This window comes from Rosa rugosa, chromosome 2, assembly GCF_958449725.1.
Source record: "Rosa rugosa chromosome 2, drRosRugo1.1, whole genome shotgun sequence".
Lineage (NCBI taxonomy): Eukaryota > Viridiplantae > Streptophyta > Magnoliopsida > Rosales > Rosaceae > Rosa > Rosa rugosa.
The window spans coordinates 64,810,191-64,832,715 of record NC_084821.1 but is presented as its reverse complement, the minus strand read 5'-3'; the positions used below and the strand labels follow the sequence as shown (position 1 = coordinate 64,832,715).

Below are 22,525 nucleotides of genomic sequence, written 5' to 3'. Positions count from 1 at the left end.
AATAAAAACTAAATCTTTTGTAGTAGCTTTAGATCAAAGGAACAAAATTGAGTCTTTTTGTTTGTATGGTAATCAATAAAGGGCATGTTTTCCTTCTAATTCATGCTTCTGTTTTGTTCTTTTTCTTATTCATGCTTGTGTTCTTATACATGAAGTATGTGGTCTGTTGCGACTTGCAAGAGTTCTTTGTAGACATGGTGTTAATCAATTAATCAATTTCTATTGCCAATATATATATATATTATTTTATTTTTTGTTAAGAAGTTCTAGCCCCACCAGGTTTTCATTCCTGGATCCGCCCCTAAGCACAACCCACTTTGGTGTTTGATAAAGTTCCTAACAGCCCGGTTCTCTAGGAAGCACCGGCTTTTTGAAGGTAAAAGCAGAAGCAGCTCTGGGCCTGCTTTTAGAATTGATGGTGAATGGTGGGTTTTGGAAGAAGCTTTGGAAATTCTTAATTCCTAATGCAGCCAAGATCTTCATCTGGAGGGTGTGTCACAATATATTACCCTCTCTAGAACGACTAGCTTCAAAGAGAGTTGAGTTGGAGTCAAAAGTGTGCTTGTTGTGTGGTCAGGGGGATGAATCTACCTTGCATATTTGTAGGGACTGCCCTTACACACAGGAAGTTCTGAAGCAGAATGGTATTTTGTGACAGGTTTGCTTTCATCCACAATCGATAACTTAAGTCTTTTACTTTGGTTGAGCTTTTGTGCAAGTCGACTGTCTTAAGTGATTTAGGGGGGTTATTTTGTCGTTTGTGGAGTATCTAGAGAGAGAGAGAGGAATTCTCGTGCTTGGGAGGATAATTAAGGCTAGCATGGCCTGTGATGTGATCATTAAGTCAGTTTCTCAACTTGAGGAGTTTAGGTACCATAATTCCAACTCTCATAACAACACTCGTAGAGGTAGCTAGGGTAGCAAAATGGGTGGCTACTCCGGTAGGTATGTGTAAAATTAATGTCGACGGTTCTTTCTTTCATGAAACTAGAACTGGGGGATTCAGTTTTGTTGTTAGAGATTCAAATAAAACTATGCTGGGCGGTGGAGCAGGTAGCATGAGGGGTTCAATCTCAGCAGAATATGCTGAGGTGCAGGCTTGCATGCATGCAGTTCATTTTGAGGCAGAACATGGGTTCAGTCCGGCTATTTTGGAAGGGGCCGTGACCACTTACCCAATTTTAACCTAAAAATTGCCCACTTGCTCCACTAAGAGTTTTTTGACCCCATTTACCCAATCTAACTTCTACTGACATAATTACCCTTATTTTAATCTCTCTCTCTCCCCCCTCACCGATTTCTCTCTCTCTCTCTCTCTCTCTCCCCCTTCCCCCCCAGCCGGACGGCCAGATGCCGAGCCACGACGCCTTCAGCACCATCTTCTCCGAGATCGGTGCCGGCAAGCATGTCCCAGGCGTAATCTTTGCCGAACTCGAGCCCACCATCTTCTTCTCCGAGATCGGTGCCGGCAAGCATATCCCAGGTGTAATCTTCGCCGACCTCGAGCCCACCGTCAAAGCCCATCGTCCCAGTCGCTGCTGCTCGTGCTGGAAGCTCCCGGAGGCGCTGGTCCCGATGTGGGAATTCGGGTCGGATAGGAACGTCGGCGTCCACCCCCGACTTGTAAGAATTCTTCCTCACCTCGATTCTTGTGCTCGACCACAGAGACATTGCACCTCTCTTTGCATATCCCAGGCGCTGCAGGTCCTCGTTCGTCTGGGCCGAGCGACGGCGCTGCTGGTGTCGCCGGAGGAGTGACATGGATTACTCCGGTTGCTGCGTTTTTTTTTTTTTAAGTATTGTTGTTCAGTTTTTTTTTTTTTTGCAAGGAATAGCATTTTTTTTTATATGTCTATTGGATTGGAGGCCAATGATCTACTATCTGTTCAACAATGTAAGTAATCTGACATTGCAATGTAACTGTGGGGTTTGTTTGATGGTCTACTGGGGGGCAGTAGACACATTATTGGCCCCCAGTAGACTTTGATACGAGGGACAGGGATTACTATAGTGTGGTGTTTTGATAAGTTACATGTTGTTTTCTGTGTATTAAAGTCAAATTATATGTGAATCCTACAAAAATGTGCATTTTTGGTGGTCTATTGGGAGGCAGTAGAGACATTGGACTTTGTATTGGGGGGCAATAATATGATTATTGGGAGGCAATAATATGATTATTGGGAGCCAATAATATGATTATAAATTGATCAATTGTGCCTGTAGTGTATTCATTTTGGTTTTGAGAGTTCATACAATTCACTGGACGGCAATAATATGATTTTTGGGAGGCAATAATATGATTATTGGGGGGCAATAATATGATTACTGGGAGGCAATAATATGGTTACTGGATATTATTAGGGACCGGTCGCCGGATTCCGGTCACCGGTCGTCGGATTCCGGTCAGCGTTTGCCGGATTCCGGTCACCGGTCGTCGGCGCCCTGCCACTGGTCACCAGAGGCCGGCAAGGTGGAGGATGACTTCTCCCTCTAAGTGAAAAAGAAGGAAAGGGCAAAAAAGTCTCAAAAAAAAATAAAAAAGAATTAATTGGGTAAAGGGGAAATAATCTCTTAGAGTGTTTTGGGTAAATGGAGTTAAAAAACAGTTGGTGGAGCAAGTGGGCAAATTTTAAGCTAAAATTGGGTAAATGAGCATTTTCCCATTTTGGAAACAGATGCTATGGAGGTTCAGAGGCAACTTGGCTCGCTCTCTACGACACTTAGTTGTTTATGTGAAGACCTGAGCAGCTGAGCTTGATGTTGGAGGACTTGTGTAATGTGAGGATAGTTTATGCTAATAGGAAGACAAACATATATGGTTGCCCATCTGCTGGCTGCACATGGGAATGATTTAGTGCAGGATAATTTTTACTTTTCTTCTCCTAGTTTTCTTATTACTGCTGTAGCAGTTGAATTCTATTCTCTGTAATCACTTTTTTATCAATAAATAGGGCTGACCTCCTTGCATCAAAAAAATGTACCACAATGATTAACAATGCCCTCATATTGTGTTTGCTATATGTGTTATTGTGTTAATAACGACTCAGTAATCAAACAATACGATTTTTTTGGGCAATTTTGTAATTTTGGTATCAATTGATTTTGTATATAAATAAATAACAATTCTTACGTTCACCCCTTGGGTGAATGAGCATATTCACCCTCTCTTGCGATATAATAACTTTATAATTTTATAATCCAACCATTCATGTTGTATATCGTAATACAAAGATTAGCTCTGTAAAAAACCAATCAAATTGAAGACCTTTTAGTTATTCATTTCTATGAAATACATGGACGATTCATCATAACAGTAGTAAGTGTTGTTAGAACTATCCATTTGTTTGATTCAATTAAATAATTAAACGATTTCTGATTTGATTGATTTTTTACAGAGATAATCTTTAAAGACTTATTTAATATATGTATTCTAAAAAAAAAAAAAAAACTTATTTAAGATATGAACCGTTGAATTATAAGTTTATTAAGTAAAAGTATGTTAATCGACAATGAGGGTGAATATTCTCGTTCACCCTAGGAGTGAACCTAAGAATTGTTCTCATATATATATATATGTCTCCACGATCAATATGAATTGTAGTTGAGATATACAACTAGACTCACTTTTCAAAAAAAAATACAACTAGACTCTAAACTGATATGGACTCTAGCTATAGTCCTAGTTCTTGTATGATACAATCGGGACTCTAACCCTAGGTGTTTGTATATAATTTTCAAATTACGTCAGAAACCTGCACCCTGCGCGTCCATCTCAGAGATCAATATGGAGAAGAAGAAAGTGGTCGTAGATCACTATAGGGTTCTGGGTTTACCATCTGGTGAGGAAGGCAGCAAGCTTAACAAGAAAGAGATTACAGAGGCATACAGAGCAAAGGCTTTGCAGTTGCATCCAGACAAGAGGCCAAACGATCCCAATGCCAAGGTCAAGTTTCAAAAGCTCAACTCATCCTATGAGATACTCATGGATCCAAAAGCCCGGAAACAGTTTGACTCTTCTATAAGACTAGACAATAAGCCATCCCCTCAACCAAAAAAAAAAGGCCTCTGAACCAAAAAAAAAAAAGGCCTCTAAACGAAACTGGGACGACCATGAAGTGATCATGTATGGTTTCTTTATCATTATTTTGGCTCCCATGGTTTTTCCGGCTGCGAGATCCCAAACCTTTTTCGCAATCAGGCCGTTATTTTTTCTGTTTGCGACTGATGAAATTTGCTTGCGTAAAGATTCAGTCCACTCGATGTTGGTTCGAGTAGGCAACTTTTTTAAACACAAGCCCCCTGAGGCTGCCAACAATCAAGAATCACAAGGAGACGATCATGAAGATATTGAGGTGAGCCTCGTTCAATCTTTACTAATTAATTAATTACTTTTTCTTTAATCAATCTGTGTTCGAGTTATAATTTTTATTTTGGTTTTTGCTGTAGGATTGGGTGATCGTTTAGCACCAGATATATAGATGATGGCCGAAGTACTCTTGTTTTGGGTTCGACATAGAAATTTGTTTTTGCTGTGGATTATGAGTAAATTCTTTTTCAATATATACAACAAATATTTCTCTAACGAGCTATTATTTTTTTTGTGAAATGGTGTAATTGGTCCTAGGTGAATCCAATGGGGTATTTTGAAAATCATGCTGCATGCATGAGTTTTTGAGGTAATTCAAAAGGTTATTTTAAGTCGACAACTATCATAGCATCCAAACTAGAAGCCATCCAAACTATCATAGCAGCCATCCAAACTATCATAGCAGCCACTACTCTGAAGGTAACATCAGGGATGAATGAGTTGTTAATGCAACCATACTCTAATGATGAAATTAAAGGAGCACTTTTTCAAATGCATCTCTCTAAAAGCCCCGGGCCTGATGGTATGTCTTGTAATACCCGAAAAATTCAAGTTAATTTCCGATGACGTTTTGGAAATGATTTCGTGGTCGTGGACACGAGTACGAAGCTTAGAGGAGTGTGGAATTAGTTCGAACGATTTTATTTTGAAAACTGAACGTTTTAGGGGGGGTCAAAGGAGTTGACTTTTTATACATTGGGAAATTGGGAAAACTTCCTTCATGAAAGTTGTAGAGCGCGTCGATACGAGTTCGTGGACATATGGAACGTAATATTCGGAGTTCGTATGAATAAGTTACGAATATTTGAAAATTGGGATTTTCTATAAATATGAAAAAAAATCCGAATATTGCAAATGAGGACAGAATTTCTGGAACTCCAGAAATTTCTCCCCATTTCTCTCCCGAGCCCAGCCGCGACCCCCTCCCTTCGTCACATTCGTTCTTCCTCATCCGGCCACCGATTGATGTGAAACAAAGTGGGTTTTTCTGGTCTCGACCCCCTTTACGAGTTTGTAGAAGAAATCGAAGTGAAATACGAGCTGTATGAGGCTCTACAAGGTCGAGAAGAGAGCCTCGTCGGAGACGAAATCGCTCTTCCCCACTTTTTCTGGGCTCTACTTTGTCTGGCCATATCTTCCTCTACAGGCCTCCGATCGACCTGATTCCAAAAGCAATTTTTCTCACCGTGAAGTTTTCTACAACTTTCCAGAAGACATCGACTTGAGATAACCATCGTGGTGGCCGCTAGAAGACCGAGAAGCCGCACAGCCGAGCTGGAAATCGTCTTCCTTCGCCACCTTGGTTCTCCCAGCTCCGGCCACTATAGCTCGAGTTCTTTGAGGGCTTTTCTAGCCCAGAGGAAGTAGAAGCTATCCCCAAGAAGGCTTGCAGCGATTTGATCCGGGGTGATCGAATTTTGAAGATTGGGAAACTAGGGTTCTTCGGGTTTCAAAACTTGCGAGGTAAAATTCTACTTTTTGGCTTATAATCTGACTTTGGTGTAGTTATGAAAAGTGAAATTGGAGTTGAGTTGAAGGACTTTGATGTTGGGAGTTTTGTCTAATTTTGACTTTGGATGGGTGGCGGTGCCGCCACTGTGATGGTGGTTTCCGGCGACCTCCGGACACCCCAAGGACAGTTTCTGTCCATTTTTGTGTTCTACGTGTCGATACGATCGTTTGCATATATAATTCATAATTTTTGGATATCGTATGATGAAGTTATGAATTTTTAAGTTTCGATCGATTTCGATCGTTAGATTTGTGATATGTGAAGTTAGGACCGTCAGATGGACTTGTAGTTTTGATACGATGATCTTATGACTGTCCCAGTGGCTTTGTGTGGTCATGGGCGAAGATCCGACCGTTGGATCTTCGTATAAATGCAAAACGGTGATTAGGGAGGCGATTCGTGAGAATCCGTCCGTCGGATTTTTGTATAAATTTGTGAAGATGTTAGTAAGAACGATTCAGGAAGATCTGACCGTTGGATCTTCGTGATGATTTTTGGGGGGTGATCCTAAAGGCGATCCGTGAGGATCCGACCGTTGGATCATCATTTAATTTCGATCCGACCGTTGGATTGTCGTTTGAGTATGTTTTTGAGCTATTGGCTAAGTTAAGGTCATGTGTGATTAGGTGATTGACGGTCTCCCTTGGGTGAACGATTTCGGTGTGTATTGTGTTGAATTGAAGACGCAGCGGGAATATCGAGGTGAGTAAATCGCACATGGTTCATTCACGAACCGAAATTCGGTGATTTTATTTAATTGAGAAATTGTGGAAATTGTTTTACGAAAATAAATATTTGTTTTAAATTATATGGACTTGATCGACTACGGTCCATAGGTAAGTAAAATGTATTTAAACTATAAAAATGAATTTCTAGATTTTATTGCATGTGAACTATAGTTGGTATTAGTGGTCACTCTTGTGTGGGTGACTACGTATATATATATTTACGTGGAATATATATTGGATGGTGTGATTTACTGAGTTATATTTTGAGCATTACCCTTGGAATATGTGATTTATCTTAGATGTTGTGTTGTCTATGATAATGGGTAATTGAGTAAAGTGCGATAGTTGAGTCGTTGAGATGAATTAAATGAGGAGTCGAGTGAATTGAGAAAAGCAGTCATTCGTAAGGTGAACCTTGGCCCAGGTGACACTTTACGATACAGTTAGAGCTCTAGTCTGTCTGCCATCATACTGCTTGGGGGATAAACGAGTTATCATATGTCCTTGGGTATGACATGACATACTGAATGGGGTGATTAATATAATTAATCATAAGCCTGTAAGTATGATATACTGAATGGGGTGATTAATCTAATTAATCATAAGCCTGTAAGTATAATATACTGCATGGGATGATTTATATAAATAAATCATAAGCCTGTGAGTATATATTGAGTAAACAGTTGTTTGTTTTTGAGTAGTCATGTTGAGATGTGAGTTGATTGATGCTTGAAGTGACATTGTACACTTCAATTATTATGCAAAGAAAATACTTGAGTTAAATTTATGCATGAGTTGATTTGGTTACTTTAAATCGTGCAATCCTTTCATTTACTCATACGAGCTTTGCAAAAAGCTTACCGGGTTTGTATTGTTGCAATCCCGGTACACTATTCAAACGGTGTAGCGGGTAATCCTGCAGGTCAGGAGAATCAGGGCGGTGATCGAGCGGGTTAGAGTATTTGTTATAGTTTTACAGCATTTGTAATAGTGAGGTGAGTTAAGCTCATTGAGCCTTACAATTTGATTTAGTGAGAGTGTGTTGTAATAATTAACTTGAGGATTTGATTTATTGTAATATTGAGAGGTGTGAAGTGTGGTTGTTTGTGAGAAAAAAATTCAGGACGTTTATTCTATTAAGTTGTATAATTCATGTTTCGGATTTGGATTTGTTATTCAAAATCCGGGGCGTGACAGTTTGGTATCAGAGCGTAAGGTACATATTTGGTGATAATCAGTACTCCCCGAGTGATGGCCCGTCTGCAGCGGATCCCCATCATATACTCTTCGGTACTGGTATAATCATTGGGTATGTCTTAGTATGGGGTCTAGACAGCGTGTATGTCAGTAGGACGGTAGAGTTGTCTTCTAAGTTCGTATTAGAATAAGTTTAGTTTCCGCAGGTTGTAATCTTCGAGGAATAGAGACCTCTAGATTTAACTCTGATGAGTCGGTGAGATTTGTTTTATGGAAGTGAGGTCCTTTTGGATGTTGAAGTGTTGGTTGAAGGCATAATGTTGACCTATGCACGTACCTAGTGTGGATACGAGTATGAATTGATATAAATTTTGCCTTCTTAAGTTGGACGTACAGATGTTTGGATGGGACGTACGTATCAGGGATTAGATATCCTGTTTTGTAATGGGATGTGCTTGTGGAGTTTGTGAGTAAGGTTGAGGTTAGGGAAGAAATTATTGTGGTTAATTCTTCCTTGTGATTGTAAGTTGTTAAGCAGGGTTTAAGGTGCGAGACCAGAGTTTTATTTTGTACTCAATGGTTAGAGATGAACGACCATTGTTTTGGGTTGTCGTTGAGTACTATAATTCCTTCAGAATCAGGATTGTTGGTAGAATTGAAATTAGTAGTAGTTTTGGTGATTCTGAATTTGAATTGAGTTCGCGAGATGTGTCTTATATATGTGGTTGATGTTGCTAGCATCATTTTGGAACGATACTTTACGATTCACAAAGAAAACTGGATTTGAAATTTATTCATTTGAACATCATGGGTTGATGACCTGACCGTGACTTGTGAACCTAGTTTTGTTCAAGTGAAGGGAATTGAATTTTTGTGGCCTTTGTGTGGTGAACTAGTTTTCTTAAGTTTTGGATCGTAATATGGAGATGGACTGAAGTGAATTTGAAGTCGTGTGGTGTTTTAAGTTTACGTAGGCGGGACACTTAATGTTTTGCAATGGAGTTGATTTTGGTCAGTAAATAATTGGGAGAGTTAGAATCAACTCTTTGTAAAATGATATTGGACGATAGTGTGCGCCTTTGGTGGCTGATTTTAGATGAAGTGGTTAAACACAAATTTGAGTATTGATTTTAGTGACTTGTTAGGTATCCATAGTGGTTCAAGTGAATTACTATGTGATATGGAGTGTGATTCGATTTCTGAATCGCTAAATGTTAAGGATTGAATTGTGGTGAGTTTTTGTTGAAGCAATTGATAGATGGAATTATCGAGATTCTATAAGAGTTGTAAGAGTAACTCTAAAGATGTGGGTTTTTCCTAGCTAACTCAGGATGTGTTTAGCTTTATAAATCCCTAATCCTATCGATGAAATTGTTGTGTTTGGTTTGACTCAGAGGATACTAGCTAGACCTCGATGCGACTTAATTGATTGTTGGATTCTTTTTGAGTGATTGTTTTTATTGCATCATTATGAAAGATGTGTGCAGTAGAGTTGTTTATGGTTTTGAAAATAGTATTGGGTGACCAAGGTTCGATCCTTGGTGTTGTTGTTGGTTAAACAAAAAGAAAAGAAAACATGCACACCATCTTATTGATTTTACATTACAAAAAAAAAAAAAAAAAAAAAAAAAAAAAAAAAAAGGAAAACGAGGACCATGCTATACTAAGCCTAGTCAGCAGCTCCGGATGGATTGAGGCTGAGCTCAAGAGAAACGTTTGAGCCACTGTGGTAACCGCCTGAGCCACCAGAATAGTAACCAAACGCGCTACCTTCCTCGGAAGTAGCCTTCAGGTTACCAAAGACGTCCTCGCCGTGCACGGGGAACAGAGGAAGAGTTTGAACCTCCTGGTGATCTCCTCCTCGTTGTTGCAGGGATGTTTGTCCTCCTGTTGTGCCAAAAGAGTTGTACTGGTATTAGTGTTGAAGTGTGAGGAAGAATATGAAACAAAATTTAAATCAAGAAATCCTTCATTACCAGTAGAATAGGTGGAACCAAAGTTGAGATCAATGGATCTACCATCATCAGTAGAACTAGTGGACCCAAAATTGATGTCAATGGATCCACCAGCTGGCCCAAAATTGATGTCGATGGATCCACCAGTACCAAGAGCACTAGTTCCCATGGGCACTGGAGCAGCCTGATTACACCTATTCATCTGCTTCTCTCGAGCCCTGACGTTCTGGAACCAAAAGTAAATGTTCTTACCCTCAACATGTCCATACTGGTTCAGCTGGAGGCAGATCTCGTGAATGTGCTCTGAAGTTGGGCACTTAAATCCCTTGACGTAGTAAAGATCCTTGAGGATTCTTATTTGTTCTGGAGTAGGAATCCACCTGGTACGGCTTCGCCAGAAATCCATGTTGGCACTACTTCCAGCTGCTTGGGTGTTTCCTCCCTCCTCTGTTGGTTGCTGTTGTTGTGGTTCCATTTGTTGCGGGGTTTGGAGCTCCATTAGTTGCAGAGTTCGTGGCTCTTGGGTCATGGAGTGAGAGGATGTGAAAATCGAGGAATACATGGTTTAGTGTTTGAGGGAGATTTTGTTAGAAGGATTGGAGTTGTTGAACTGGTGATTGGAGATCTGAGATTCTCAGAGGAAAGATGAGATCGAATCTTCAAATGGAAGAAAAGATCTGAGAAAGAAGGATTGAAGATTTGGAGGAAAAGATTGAAGATCTGAGAGTGAAAAACTGGGGATTTGAGAAGAGAAAGGCTGAAGAGTTGAGAGAGAAAGGCTTGAGCTCGGAAGAAAATTTCTTTTCCTTTGGAGTGAACAGTCGCGTCTCCAGAATGCACCTATTTATAGAACAAGGTGAGCAGATCTCCACCGTTGGATGAACGATCTCAGAATTTGAATCCACGCGTTGGATTAAAGTCGCCCCGAAACCCGGAAAAGCTGTTGGCGCGTGTTGAGCGTGTAAGGGGACAGGCCGAACCTCGAGACGCTGTGGCAGACAGCTTTAGCAGAAAGTGATTTGCTTTCCGTAAATCACGGAAGAGACGTGTCGTGGCACGTGGAGTGTACCGACAGTTTGTTGTTATTCTATCGCTTATGATAGAATAAATGAAAGAAGTTGCATGGATAGTAACGAGAGCAGCTGGTGCTCTAGTGGTTGAAGAGCAAGGCTCTTGTACAAGAGGTCAGAGGTTCGAACCTTGCCTCTCGTTTATTTTTATTATGTTCGCTTATGACATAATAAGTATAACATTTGTACACATTATATTAAGCACAGCTTGTGCTCCAGTGGTTGGGGGACAAAGGTTTCGTGCGGCAGGTTGAGGTTTCGAACCTTGCCTTCCCCGTTATTTTATTTATGTCACTTATGACATAATAAATATAACACGTGAGCATATATTAATGAAGGCAGCTCTTGCTTCAGTGGTTGGGAGCAAAACCTTCGTGTTCGAGGTCGGGAGTTCGAACCTTACCTCTTACAAATATTTTTGGATCTCGTATATGCTTGATATACGGACGTATATACGGTATGTACGGTATACATACGTATATACGGTCTGTACGGTATGTATACGTATATACGGTATGTACAATTTCATACCGTAGCCGAGCTAAAAAGTTGTGGGCCGAATAGTAGGCCCGAATAGTAAGCCCAAATTTGGTTGGGCCTATTCAAAATGCGTTTGGTTCGGCCGATTGGTAGGCCCAAATAGTAAGCCCAATTGTTCGGCCGATTTGTAGGCCCAAATAGTAAGCCCAATTGTTCGGCCGATTGGTAGGCACAAATAGTAAGCCCAATTGTTCGGCCCGAATGGTAGGCCCAAATGTTAAGCCCAATTGTTCGGCCCAAATGGTAGGCCCAAATGTTAAACCTAAATTGGTTCGGGCCGGTTCGAAATGTGGATGGTTCGGTTTCTTCGGCCCAATTGGCCAGCCCTAATGCTTAGCCCAAGGATTGAGCAAGCCCAAGTCATCATCACTGGGTGTCAGATTTTATTGGCATGCTTTTGGGGATGATTTGTTTTGAGTGATGCATCTCTATTGTTGTGTAGAATAGTGCATGCTTAAGTTTTACTATAGAGATTTACCGTGATGCTAATTGAGTAGCGAAACGCTTTGTGAGAATGTTTACTGTGCTTGTATGCCAGTACAGGATGATGATCTATGTGAAGATCTATGTGATGATCTATGAGATGATCTATGTGAAGATCTATGTGAGGATCCATGTGGTGATTTTGTGTGAGTTTACTTTTGTGATGAAAGAATTTGTGGCCTTAGGAATGTATTTTTATACAAAGGGCTGTGGCTTTGTAGATTACTACAGCTTTGGAAAGGATGGAGATTCGATGGTTAGGTTAACCGTAATCGAGAGCAATTAACTTGCGCTTAAATTTCAGGACGAAATTTCTTTAAGGAGGGTGGATTGTAATACCCGAAAAATTCAAGTTAATTTCCGATGACGTTTTGGAAATGATTTCGTGGTCGTGGACACGAGTACGAAGCTTAGAGGAGTGTGGAATTAGTTCGAACGATTTTATTTTGAAAACTGAACGTTTTAGGGGGGGTCAAAGGAGTTGACTTTTTATACATTGGGAAATTGGGAAAACTTCCTTCATGAAAGTTGTAGAGCGCGTCGATACGAGTTCGTGGACATATGGAACGTAATATTCGGAGTTCGTATGAATAAGTTACGAATATTTGAAAATTGGGATTTTCTATAAATATGAAAAAAAATCCGAATATTGCAAATGAGGACAGAATTTCTGGAACTCCAGAAATTTCTCCCCATTTCTCTCCCGAGCCCAGCCGCGACCCCCTCCCTTCGTCACATTCGTTCTTCCTCATCCGGCCACCGATTGATGTGAAACAAAGTGGGTTTTTCTGGTCTCGACCCCCTTTACGAGTTTGTAGAAGAAATCGAAGTGAAATACGAGCTGTATGAGGCTCTACAAGGTCGAGAAGAGAGCCTCGTCGGAGACGAAATCGCTCTTCCCCACTTTTTCTGGGCTCTACTTTGTCTGGCCATATCTTCCTCTACAGGCCTCCGATCGACCTGATTCCAAAAGCAATTTTTCTCACCGTGAAGTTTTCTACAACTTTCCAGAAGACATCGACTTGAGATAACCATCGTGGTGGCCGCTAGAAGACCGAGAAGCCGCACAGCCGAGCTGGAAATCGTCTTCCTTCGCCACCTTGGTTCTCCCAGCTCCGGCCACTATAGCTCGAGTTCTTTGAGGGCTTTTCTAGCCCAGAGGAAGTAGAAGCTATCCCCAAGAAGGCTTGCAGCGATTTGATCCGGGGTGATCGAATTTTGAAGATTGGGAAACTAGGGTTCTTCGGGTTTCAAAACTTGCGAGGTAAAATTCTACTTTTTGGCTTATAATCTGACTTTGGTGTAGTTATGAAAAGTGAAATTGGAGTTGAGTTGAAGGACTTTGATGTTGGGAGTTTTGTCTAATTTTGACTTTGGATGGGTGGCGGTGCCGCCACTGTGATGGTGGTTTCCGGCGACCTCCGGACACCCCAAGGACAGTTTCTGTCCATTTTTGTGTTCTACGTGTCGATACGATCGTTTGCATATATAATTCATAATTTTTGGATATCGTATGATGAAGTTATGAATTTTTAAGTTTCGATCGATTTCGATCGTTAGATTTGTGATATGTGAAGTTAGGACCGTCAGATGGACTTGTAGTTTTGATACGATGATCTTATGACTGTCCCAGTGGCTTTGTGTGGTCATGGGCGAAGATCCGACCGTTGGATCTTCGTATAAATGCAAAACGGTGATTAGGGAGGCGATTCGTGAGAATCCGTCCGTCGGATTTTTGTATAAATTTGTGAAGATGTTAGTAAGGACGATTCAGGAAGATCTGACCGTTGGATCTTCGTGATGATTTTTGGGGGGTGATCCTAAAGGCGATCCGTGAGGATCCGACCGTTGGATCATCATTTAATTTCGATCCGACCGTTGGATTGTCGTTTGAGTATGTTTTTGAGCTATTGGCTAAGTTAAGGTCATGTGTGATTAGGTGATTGACGGTCTCCCTTGGGTGAACGATTTCGGTGTGTATTGTGTTGAATTGAAGACGCAGCGGGAATATCGAGGTGAGTAAATCGCACATGGTTCATTCACGAACCGAAATTCGGTGATTTTATTTAATTGAGAAATTGTGGAAATTGTTTTACGAAAATAAATATTTGTTTTAAATTATATGGACTTGATCGACTACGGTCCATAGGTAAGTAAAATGTATTTAAACTATAAAAATGAATTTCTAGATTTTATTGCATGTGAACTATAGTTGGTATTAGTGGTCACTCTTGTGTGGGTGACTACGTATATATATATTTACGTGGAATATATATTGGATGGTGTGATTTACTGAGTTATATTTTGAGCATTACCCTTGGAATATGTGATTTATCTTAGATGTTGTGTTGTCTATGATAATGGGTAATTGAGTAAAGTGCGATAGTTGAGTCGTTGAGATGAATTAAATGAGGAGTCGAGTGAATTGAGAAAAGCAGTCATTCGTAAGGTGAACCTTGGCCCAGGTGACACTTTACGATACAGTTAGAGCTCTAGTCTGTCTGCCATCATACTGCTTGGGGGATAAACGAGTTATCATATGCCCTTGGGTATGACATGACATACTGAATGGGGTGATTAATATAATTAATCATAAGCCTGTAAGTATGATATACTGAATGGGGTGATTAATCTAATTAATCATAAGCCTGTAAGTATAATATACTGCATGGGATGATTTATATAAATAAATCATAAGCCTGTGAGTATATATTGAGTAAACAGTTGTTTGTTTTTGAGTAGTCATGTTGAGATGTGAGTTGATTGATGCTTGAAGTGACATTGTACACTTCAATTATTATGCAAAGAAAATACTTGAGTTAAATTTATGCATGAGTTGATTTGGTTACTTTAAATCGTGCAATCCTTTCATTTACTCATACGAGCTTTGCAAAAAGCTTACCGGGTTTGTATTGTTGCAATCCCGGTACACTATTCAAACGGTGTAGCGGGTAATCCTGCAGGTCAGGAGAATCAGGGCGGTGATCGAGCGGGTTAGAGTATTTGTTATAGTTTTACAGCATTTGTAATAGTGAGGTGAGTTAAGCTCATTGAGCCTTACAATTTGATTTAGTGAGAGTGTGTTGTAATAATTAACTTGAGGATTTGATTTATTGTAATATTGAGAGGTGTGAAGTGTGGTTGTTTGTGAGAAAAAAATTCAGGACGTTTATTCTATTAAGTTGTATAATTCATGTTTCGGATTTGGATTTGTTATTCAAAATCCGGGGCGTGACATGTCTCCTTTCTTTTACCAAAAGTATTGGAACTTGGTTAGTCTTGATGTATCTAATGCAGTTACAAACTCATTGGAGATGGGGAAGTTTTGGGATCAATCTAATTATACCTACTTGTGTCTTATACCAAAAATAAGAGATCCAGCTCATTTCAGGCCTATTGCACTGTGCAATGTTATATGCAGAATAAGCTCAAAGGTTGTTGCAAATCGTCTAAAATAGTGCCTACTCGAAATCATATCACCTCTGCAAAGCGCTTATGTGTCTGGAAGACTGATATCAGATAATATATTGGTGGCAACAGAAGCTGCACATTTCATGCACAAGTTAAAACATCAGGAAACCGGTTTCTTCTCCCTCAAGCTAGATATAAGTAAAGCTTATGATCATCTGGAATGGTAATTTCTGCTGGCCATGTTAACCAAGTTAAGTTTTTGTTCTCAATGGATTGAAAGGGTTATGAGGTGTGTTACCAGTGTAAGTTATGCTATTCTTTTTCAAGATGAGCTAACATCCAAAATTCTACCCACTCGTGGTATTAGACAAGGAGACCCCTTGTCACCTTACCTATTCATATTGTGTGCTGAAGGGCTTTCAGCATTAATCACAAGTGCAGTACAGAGTAGTTTGATTACTGGACTCACCATGTGCCCCCAGGCTCCTACTCTTCACCATCTGTTCTTTGTAGATGACAATCTCCTCTTTGGTACAGCCAATGTAGCTGAATGCCACAACTTTCGTGCCATTCTCAATGTGTATGAGAAAGCCTCTGGTCAAAAGGTGAACTACCAGAAGAGTAGTATGGTTTTTAGTAAGAATGTTCCTTTGGAACAACAAAATTTCTTGGCCTCCATCCTTGATGTTTAGTGAGTTGAGGAGCATGATAGATACCTTGGACTCCCACTTCAAGCAGGAAAATCCAAAACAGTGATCTTTGAGTATATCAAAGAGAAAGTTAGCAAGAAATTAATTAGTTGGAAGTCCAAAATTTTGAGTGCAACTGCTATCTATTGCCTAAGATTTTGTGATGACATTCACCAATTATGTGCCTCTTTCTTTTGGGGTGATACTGATGAAAAGAAGAAAATTCATTCGCGCAATTGGGAGAGAATGTGTCTCACAAAGAAAGAGGGAGGTATGAGTTTTAAAAACATTTATGCGTATAATCTGGCTATGCTTGCTAAGCAGGGACGGAGACTTCTCTCAAACCCTCAATCTTTAATTGCTCAGTTGTACAAAGCAAGACATTTTCCCCACTGTTCTTTTTGGGAAGCAGATCTTGGAGATTCCCCATCTTTCTCTTAGAGAAATATACTAAATAGCAGAGCTGTTCTAAAAGCTGGAGTACAGTGAAAAATTGGGAATGGGTAGCGGGTTAACATTTGGAATGATAGGTGGCTCCCCGTGGCAGCACCTTGCTCGGTACAGAAGCCTATCAACACCACCATAGAGTATGTAGCCGACCTAATTAATGAAACTACTAGGGAGTGGATTCCTGCCTCAGTAAATAGCCTTTTTGTAATACCCGAAAAATTCAAATTAACGTCCGATGTCATTTTGGAAATGATTTCGTAGGCGTGGGCACGAATACGAAGCTTGAAGGAGTTGTGGAATTAGTTCGAACGATTTTATTTCGAAAACGAACGTTATTTAGGGGGTCTTAAAAAGTGACTTCTTATACGTACAGAATTTGGGAAAACTTTCTTCATGAAAGTTGTAGAGCTCGTCGATACGATCTCGTGCGTATGTTGAACGCAATATTCGGAGTTTGTATGAATAAGTTATGAATATTTGAAAATCGGGATTTTTTTTCTATAAATATGGAGAATTTCTGGAATTTTTCTTAAATCCCAAAATTTCCTATTCTTTCTATTTTCTCCCCCGGTTTTCTCTCTTCTCTCTCCTCTCCCCCGACCTTTTTCTCTTCTTTCTGGGCGTTCTTCCTCTGCCAGCAGCGCCACCGTCCGGCCACCTCAAGCCGCTCTCGAGGTGTCCACGGCTTCGCCTCGACGTCGTCTAGCTACTGGACGTGACCACTTTCCCCGGAACGGCCTCAAATCCGGCAAACCGGAGCTGCAAGGTTTGAGCCAAAAACAGTCAACGCCGGTTTTCTCCTAATTCCGGCCACCAAAACTCACGATCCTTAGCTCCCTGAACTCACCTCAACATGCTGATCATCATCCTAGAAGGATCGCACCTGGAGTGACCGGATTCACGTTCGTCGGAGCTCGGCCGGCTTTAATTCGAAAACCACCTTCGAATCCGATTTTCTCGAGTTATAGACCACCTTTTCTTGTGATTCTTGGCCTGGTGAGTTCACCTTGAGATTATTAACAACTCTCAAGAAGGGATCGAGGTCTGAGGTTGAAGTTTTTACGTCGGAATTCAAGCTCGCCGGATTCTGGAAAATTTCCGACCACGAAGACTTTCGATCAAGATATCGCGAGCTGTAGTGCATCGTTTTGATTGATTCTTTTTCCAGTGGGTTCCCCTTGATGTTGTTAACAACTCTCTAGAAGGCATCGAGGCCTGAAATTGAATCTTTGACGTCGAAATCGAGCCTTGCCGGATTCTGCAAAATTCTGGAATTTTTCCGACCACCGAAGCTTTCGATCGGTATATCTCGAGCTACAGACCATATTTTTCTGTGATTCTTGAACCAGTGAGTTCTTCTTGAGTTTCTTAACAACTCTTCAGAAGGAATCGAAGCCTTAAATTGACGTTTTTACGTCGAATTGGAGCTCGCCGTTTTCTGCAGTTTCTCGCCGGTTTCTGGAAAATTCCGGCCACCTTCATACTGTTCAAGGTAATTTTCGACCCCTTCCGGTCATTTTCAGACTTCGTGCTAGTTATGAAAGTTGTTAAGCATGATGAGAGGAAGAAGAGCAGCCCGGCCCCGACACCATTGGTGGTGGTCGGCGGCGGCTCTGCCACTAACTCCGGCGGCCCTTTCCGGCCACCTCCGGGGATCAAAAATATGGTTTCTGTACATTTTCAGATTCTATATTTCAATACGATCATTTCGATATATTATACGCAATTTTTGGATATCGTATGATTAAGTTATGAATTTTTAAGTTTAGATCGATTTCGATCGTTAGATTTGTGATCTGTGAAGTTAGGACCGTCAGATGGACTTGTAGTTTTGATATGATGATCTTATGACTGTCCCAGTGGCTTTGTGTGGTCATGGGCGAAGATCCGACCGTTGGATCTTCGTATAAATGCAAAACAGTGATTAGGAAGGCGATCCGTGAGGATCCGACCGTTGGATCATCATTTAATTTCAATCCGACCGTTGGATTGTCGTTTGATTATGTTTTTGAGTTATTGGCTAAGTTAAGGTCATGTTTGATTAGGTGATTGACGGTTTGAGTTGGCGGACGATTGTGAATCGTATTTTGAGCTGTTAAGAAGACGCAGCGGGATTAGAGGTGAGTAAACCTCACGTGGTTCATATTACGAACCGAGTACCTTTAATTACTTTATTTTCTGTAGTAATTGTGTGAAAATATTTATGGAATAAATATTTGTTTTAAATCATATGGACTTGATCAACTACGGTCCATAGGTAAGTAAAATGATTTAATTATACAAAATGAATTTCATGATTTTCTTGTGTGAACTATAGTTGGTATTAGTGGTCATTCCTGAGTGGGTGATTACGTATATATATATATATTTACGTGATTATATGTGGAATGGTGTGACATTGAAGAGTGTGGAATTGTGATGATTTATTTATTATGGTTTGAAATTTGACTTATCATATTTATATGTGATGATCATGATTGATGAGTTCTTGTTAATATTCATGATTTACATTGGAGTATGTATAGAGTTGGAGAATGTAGGATTCTGAGGACGAGGTGTCCGAAGTTTGACGGTTATGGATAACCGGAGTGTTTGTGTACTGAGGACGGGGATGTCCAAAGTGCGACGGTTTATTATTAACCGAAGTTGTGTACTGAGGACGGGGATGTCCAAAGTGCGACGGTTTATTATTAACCGAAGTTGTGTACCGAGGACGGGGATGTCCAAAGTGCGACGGTTTATTATTAACCGAAGTATATGGTGCTGAGGATGGGGATGTCCAAAGCGCGACGGTTATAGTGTTAACCGAAGTATTTTTGCCGTTGCTTGACCCTAGGCCAAGGTGTCAGAGGTAACGAGGCAGTTAGAGCTCTAACGTGTTATTGGGATGGACCAGAGTGGTGTTATGTGGGTTGGGTGTTTGCAGGACCAGTGTGGTGTATTGTGATTTGAGGATTGTGAAAATGTATTCCTTGTGGTTTTCCATGAATGGTTTGATGTCTCTTTGCAGACGTAATACTGTTGAATTTTACTTGAATTGTAATTTAATAAATCAACAGTTCTTTCTTGTTTACTCATACTGGCTGTAAAAAGCTTACCGGGTTTTGTGTTGTTGCAACTCCCGGTACACTATTCAAATTGTGTAGCGGGTAATCCTACAGGACAGGAGAACCAGGACGGTGATCGTGCGGTTAGAGCAATGGTTATAGTTTTACAGCAATTGTAATAGTGAGGCGAGTTAAGCTCATTTGAGCATTACAATTTGATTTGGTGGGAGTGTGCTGTAATAAATAACTTGAGGATTTGGGTTATTGTAAATTTGAGAGTTGTGAAGTGTGGTTGTTTGTGAGAAAAAAATTCAGGATGTTAGTTGTAATTTGTTATTATTCATGTTTCGGATTTGAATTGATTATTCAAAATTCGGGGCGTGACAGTTTGGTATCAGAGCGTAAGGTGCATATTTGGTGATGTGTCAATACCTTCCGAGTGATGGCCCGTCTGCAGCGGATCCCCATCGTGTGCTCTTCGGTATTGGCTAAGTCATTGGGTATGCGTGAGTGTTGGGAGTTGTTTAGACCGCTAGGTCGTTTTAGGAACGTGAATACCTTCCCTATAGTATTGACTTGGTTAATATGAATTTGTATTTGACTTATACTGTGTTTTAAGTGTTATACATGTATTAGCCAAGCATACTATACTCCTTAGGTGATGGATATTCGAAGGGGTTGTACTTAGAACCTTACAGTTGTCTTGTAGGTTCGTATGGGAATAAGTTCAGTGGCCGCGAGTTACAATCCTTGAGGAATAGGAACCTCTTGATTCAACTCTGTTAAGTCAACGAGGATTGTTTTATGGAAGTGAGGTTCTTTTGGATGTTGAAGTGTTTGGTTGAAGGCATGATGTGGACCTATGCACATACCTAGTGTGGATACGAGTATTAATGGATAGAAAGTTTGCCTTCTTAAGTTGGACGTACATATGTTTTTGGATGAGATATACATGTCAAATAATAGATATCTTGTTTTGTAACGAGATGTCTTAGTGGGGTTTTGGTAATTGGCATGGGTGATGTGTTTAAAGTGGCTTTGAGATAACTATGCTAATCTTGTGTGAGATTGAGTTATTAGTATAGATTGAGAAGGTTTTGTAGTGACGCTATATACACAACGTGATGAACTTTTAGAAGGAAAAGTTATGAGTAAAGGTATGGGTTTTTCCCTGATGTCTATAGTAGACTTGTGCATATGGCAGCGTTTGTGGCAGTGCCAGTAATGATTTTGTAGCAGCTTTCGTAGCAATGCTTATGTGATAGGCAGCTTGTGTAGTAGTGCTTGTGTGGCAGTGCTGGTAGTGCTTTAGTGGTAGTTTGTGTGACAAGGAATTTTATGGGGGCTAGATAAAGCTAGGCTTTATCTTGATTGTATTCTAAGTGGTAGGACACCTGTAAACAGGGATTGGAAATTCTCCGTTTGGACACCTTGGTCTGTTGACCTGACTATGACTTGTGGACATAGTTTTATTTAAGTGAAGGAAATTGATTTTGTGAACTAGTTTTCTTAAGTTTTGGATCGTAGTATGGAGTTGGACTGAAGTGAATTTGAGGTTGTTGTGTTTTAAGTTTAAGTAGGCGGGACACTTAAAGTTTTGAAATGGAATTTGATCTTGGTCGGTAATTAATGGGGAGATTTAGAGTCAACTCTCTGTAAATGTTATTAGATGAGGGTGTGTTTCTGTGGTGATGGATTTTAGGAGAAATGGTTAAGTGCAATTTTGGGTATTGATTGTAGTGACATTGTTGGGTATCCATAGTGGTTCAAGTGAATTACTATGCGATATGGAGTTTGATTCGGTTTCTAAATCGTAAATTCATAGGGTATGAATTGTGGTAAGTTTAATGGAGAAATTAATAGAGGAAATGGTTGAGATTTTATAAGATTTGTATGAGTAACTCTAAGGATGTGGGTTTTTCCTAGCTAACTCAGGATGTGTTTAGCTTTATTAAACCCTAATTCTAACGACAAAATTGTTGTGTTTGGTTTGACTCTAAGGATGCTAGCTAGACCCCTGTGCAACTTAATTGATTGTTTGTGATAAATCATTATGATTGATGTGTGCAGTAGAGTTGTTTATGGTTTTGAAAATAGTATTGGGTGACCAAGGTTCGATCCTTGGTGTTGTTGTTGGTTAAACAAAAAGAAAAGAAAACATGCACACCATCTTATTGATTTAATATTACAAAAAGGAAATTGGAACTACGCTATACTAAGCCTAATTGGTAGCTCCGGATGGGTTGAGGCTGAGCTCAAGAGAAACGTTAGAGCCACTGTTGTAACCGCCTGAGCCACCAGAATAGTAACCAAATGCGCTACCTTCCTCAGAAGTAGTCTTCGGGTTACCAAAGACGTCCTCGCCGTGCACGGGGAACAGAGGAAGAGTTTCAACCTCCTGGTGATCTCCTCCTCGTTGTTGCAGGGATGTTTGTCCTCCTGTTGTGCCAAAAGAGTTGTACTGGTATTAGTGTTGAAGTGTGAGGAAGAATATGAAACAAAATTTAAATCAAGAAATCCTTCATTACCAGTAGAATAGGTGGAACCAAAGTTGAGATCAATGGATCTACCATCATCAGTAGAACTAGTGGACCCAAAATTGATGTCAATGGATCCACCAGCTGGCCCAAAATTGATGTCGATGGATCCACCAGCACTAGTAGAACCAGTGGACCCAAAATTGAGATCAATGGATCCACCAGTACCAGGAGAACTAGTTCCCATGGGCACTTGAGCAGCCTGATTGCACCTCTTCATCTGCTTCTCTCGAGCCCTGACATTCTGGAACCAAAAATAAATGTTCTTGCCCTCAACCTGTCCATACTGTTGCAGCTGGAGACAGATCTCGTGAATCTGCTCTGTAGTTGGGGTCTTAACTCCCTTGTCGTAGTAAAGATCCCTGAGGATCCTTATTTGATCTGGAGTAGGAACCCACCTGGCACGGCTTCGCCAGAAATCTGTGTTGGCACTACTCCCGGCTGCTTGGTTGTTTCCTCCATCCTCGATTTGTTGCTGGGTTTGTAGCTCCATTAGTTGCAGAGTTCGTGGTTCCATGGTGATGAGTTGAGAGGAAGTG

At 40.5% G+C, this 22,525-nt stretch overlaps 1 protein-coding gene and 1 long non-coding RNA gene across 2 annotated transcripts; both read left to right on the top strand.

The window, feature by feature from the left end:
- Positions 1 to 3,784: 3,784 nt before the first annotated feature.
- LOC133731287 (uncharacterized) lies at positions 3,785 to 4,464 on the top strand. The gene is made up of 3 exons (XM_062158696.1): positions 3,785 to 4,005; positions 4,199 to 4,352; positions 4,447 to 4,464. The coding sequence occupies exons 1-3, from the start codon at positions 3,785 to 3,787 to the stop codon at positions 4,462 to 4,464; spliced, it is 393 nt and encodes a 130-aa protein (XP_062014680.1).
- A 7,708-nt stretch (positions 4,465 to 12,172) lies between these two features.
- On the top strand, positions 12,173 to 15,258 carry LOC133729343 (uncharacterized). Its single transcript, XR_009856335.1, has 3 exons — positions 12,173 to 13,116; positions 13,792 to 13,867; positions 14,801 to 15,258. It is a non-coding gene; the product is annotated as an uncharacterized LOC133729343 (long non-coding RNA).
- The last annotated feature ends 7,267 nt before the right edge of the window (positions 15,259 to 22,525 follow it).

Coding starts and splice junctions, on each gene's coding strand:
- LOC133731287 (XM_062158696.1), top strand. CDS start 3,785: ATGGAGAAGAAGAAAGTGGTCGTAGATCACTATAGGGTTCTGGGTTTA. Junction 4,006..4,198: donor GATCCAAAAGCCCGGAAACA/GTTTGACTCTTC, acceptor TTTCGCAATCAG/GCCGTTATTTTTTCTGTTTG.